Raw genomic sequence first — 2,967 nt, 5'->3', positions numbered from 1 at the left:
ATCATCCATCATAAATCTGGCTTTCTTGAACCTTCATTTAACTAACATGTATTTCCTCTCCATAGCATGACAAGCATTATCTCTTCTGAACGGGACTTGCTTGTTCTTCTTTCTTGCACTGATCACTGATATGCAGTTTCAACCTTATGGTGATGATTTGTTCCTGTTTCTCTTACTGTCGTTCTGAAATATCATGTGGTTGTAATTTCAGTCTCTCTCAAATTCTGTTGAAGACAAAGCAAAATGTTTACTCAACAAACTCAAAGGTATCTCTCTACCTTTAACTTTCACAACATTTCTAACGTCATAGTTTCAGTAGGAGTATTTTAAAACAACGTTCGGTATGTGTAAAGCTGTTTTTAAAAAGAAACTGGAAAATTGCGTTGCCCTACGAAACATTTTACATATTTGACTGCTGCTTCATGTTCCTGCTGCTTTAATTGATTAAAGAGGTATATTCCGGGCCTCAACGAGACATACAAGGCTAGAAGTGGGAAAGAAAAGAAGACAACATATAGCTAAACTGAAAAGTAATTATGGCAGATATATATGCCAAACCATTCAAATCACTTATCCCAATATATAGGACAAAATTAGCCATATGATTATGAAAGATTCACATGGGATGAAACACTAAACTGAGCCATTTTTTGCGGGGTAAATGAAATGAAAGGCAAATCAAAGAAGGAGATAGGAGATATTCTGAGAGAGAACAATATACCAGGAGGAGTGTTTCCCAGCAACATAAAGTGTTACGAGTACGAGGAATCAAAGGGGAAGCTGACAGTGCATCTTCCCTATCCATGTGAGGTGTGTTTCAAGGACTCATCCCTTCTCAGGTACTCCACACGTGTGAAGGCCACCTTGTCGAGGGGCAAACTCACCGTTCTGGAGGGCATGAAGACGAAGCGTCTGGTTTGGGTGAAGGTGTCAAGTGTGAGCGTTGAAAGCTACAAGTCTGACAAAGTTTGCTTCACAGCTTCTGGTGTGAAGATAAGCAGACCCAGAGACGCCTATGACTTGCCTCGTCCAGCCATTCAAGTCCATGACTTTTGACTCCCTTTCAATAATAGTCTCACTCTAATCTCTCTGTTTCCTTTCAATCTTGTCCCTATTACCATATTAATAACCTGCCTAGCATGATCTCTTCGAACTTAACTTATTAGTATTTGCTGATGCCATATATCGTGGGAGGTTTGAGGTTGGTTTTTACATTTTTATGCACTGTTATGCTTAGACAGGAATTTGGTTAGTCCTTTTCAGCTCTTAACTACAATATGTGAGTCCTATTTGAGGATGTTTCTTTTTCTATTACCTTTGTTATGCATGTATATAAAGCCGAATCCATCCGATTTTTTACACAGAGGGTTGGTAATCCTTAACCTTTAGAGGAATCCTCCATCAGTGACTGTAAATTAAATGACCACTTTTTCTCAATCAGTGGGTGGTTCGAGCATGAATCAAACTCTATTGAAATGTTTTGGTTGGCAATAAAATCAACATCATAATAATGATTTTGTTGTCTTCAGATATGGGCAATGATACCAGCATTAACATTTCATTCATTCTTATCTTTTTATCAGCAAGTCTGTATAATGGGTGTTTCACCTTTGTGCATTTCAGAATGATGAATCCTACAATATTTTTTTCTATATCATTTCTCTTTTTTACTTGAGATATGATGCTAACTACTATTTCTGGTCATAAATATAAGAGTTAAATTAGAGATTTAATTTAGTGTAAAATATAAAATCCCATCTCATTTTGTTTTCTATATTTATTTATTTTGCTCTAAAGTAATCCCTGTGATAAATGCACATATTGAAGGGTTTTCATTCTAATACACTTGATTAATAAAGTTATTTTAATGAAGACAACAATATTTATTATAAATAAATAATTTAATTAATTTTTCTAATGTTTGTAAGTTAATTATCTAGCTCTTATATTAAGAATTATCAATTTCAATTGCCAAGCTCCTACAGCTATTATGAGATTCAAAAATCAACTTGAATAGCTAGTTAATTTCATCATCAATGTTAATTTTGATATATATGTCGAATTCCCATTCTCTAAGCCAAAGGAAGACCATCTCATCTCTAAAACCCCACAGCTTAGTTTTCAGATTAGCTACAGCACAATATATATCCCTACAAGTAAGCCCAATCCTTTTTATGATTAATAGGCACAATAAACATTAAGATAAAATTTTATATGACCTAATTTGAGGGTTGATATTGAATCTATATATAAGATTTATTTCATATATTTATTAATTTTTTAAATTAACTTTATTAATATTCTTCTAATAATAGTCAACCAGGAGAGGAAGGGGGCAATTAAAGAAAATATTTAGAGTATTTTAAAAAAACATATCATATTTACTAATTTAACTAATATTCTTAATTTTTTTTAGTGACAAACTAACATTCTTAATTTACACAAATTAGTTAATTGCATTTTACATTAAGGACCACCAGAAGAGTACAATGAAACACTTACCCTTTTTATAATTAATAGGCACAATAAACATTAACTCAACACAACAAGTGGCTTATATTTAGGAATAAATTTTTTTCTTACAAATAATTTATAAATAGGAATGATATGTAATTTATCATATATTTTAGTACTTCATTACCTTCATTAATCTACTGTTAAACGCAATTAATCAAACGAGCAATTAGATTCCTGAAGATAGGGCCAGAGCCAGCCGCTCAGCCAGGACCACGGAATATTTATGACAGAGGCGTAGTCCTTTTTAGGCCCGAGCAGCGGCGTAATCAAGCGGTAGCTTTGCTTTGACGCTGTATCGTGTAAAAGGAATCCAATGGTCAGCGCACCGGTGAATCCTACGGTCAGGAATGACTCTGGTCCCACTGCGAAGATATTCTCTGCCCAACTGGAAACCCTAGTTGGGTTTAGGATATCTCTCAAAGGCACCCCAATCTTACATGTATATATATC

General features: G+C 34.2%; 1 protein-coding gene across 1 annotated transcript; it reads left to right on the top strand.

Moving 5' to 3' along the window:
• Window positions 1–211: 211 nt before the first annotated feature.
• LOC114743493 (uncharacterized protein At5g01610-like) lies at window positions 212–1,297 on the top strand (the record flags this gene model as incomplete). Its single annotated transcript, XM_028931703.1, has 2 exons — window positions 212–266; window positions 674–1,297. Coding segments are annotated over 2 exons (438 nt in total), but the record flags the coding sequence as incomplete, so codon positions are not given.
• Window positions 1,298–2,967: the final 1,670 nt, after the last annotated feature.

This window comes from Neltuma alba, unplaced genomic scaffold (genome assembly GCF_004799145.2).
Source record: "Neltuma alba isolate B1F8T4 unplaced genomic scaffold, ASM479914v2 tig00004039_pilon, whole genome shotgun sequence".
In the NCBI taxonomy this organism is placed as follows: Eukaryota; Viridiplantae; Streptophyta; class Magnoliopsida; order Fabales; family Fabaceae; genus Neltuma; species Neltuma alba.
Note: the sequence above shows the minus strand (reverse complement) of the source record. Positions and strands in the feature narration are given on the sequence as shown.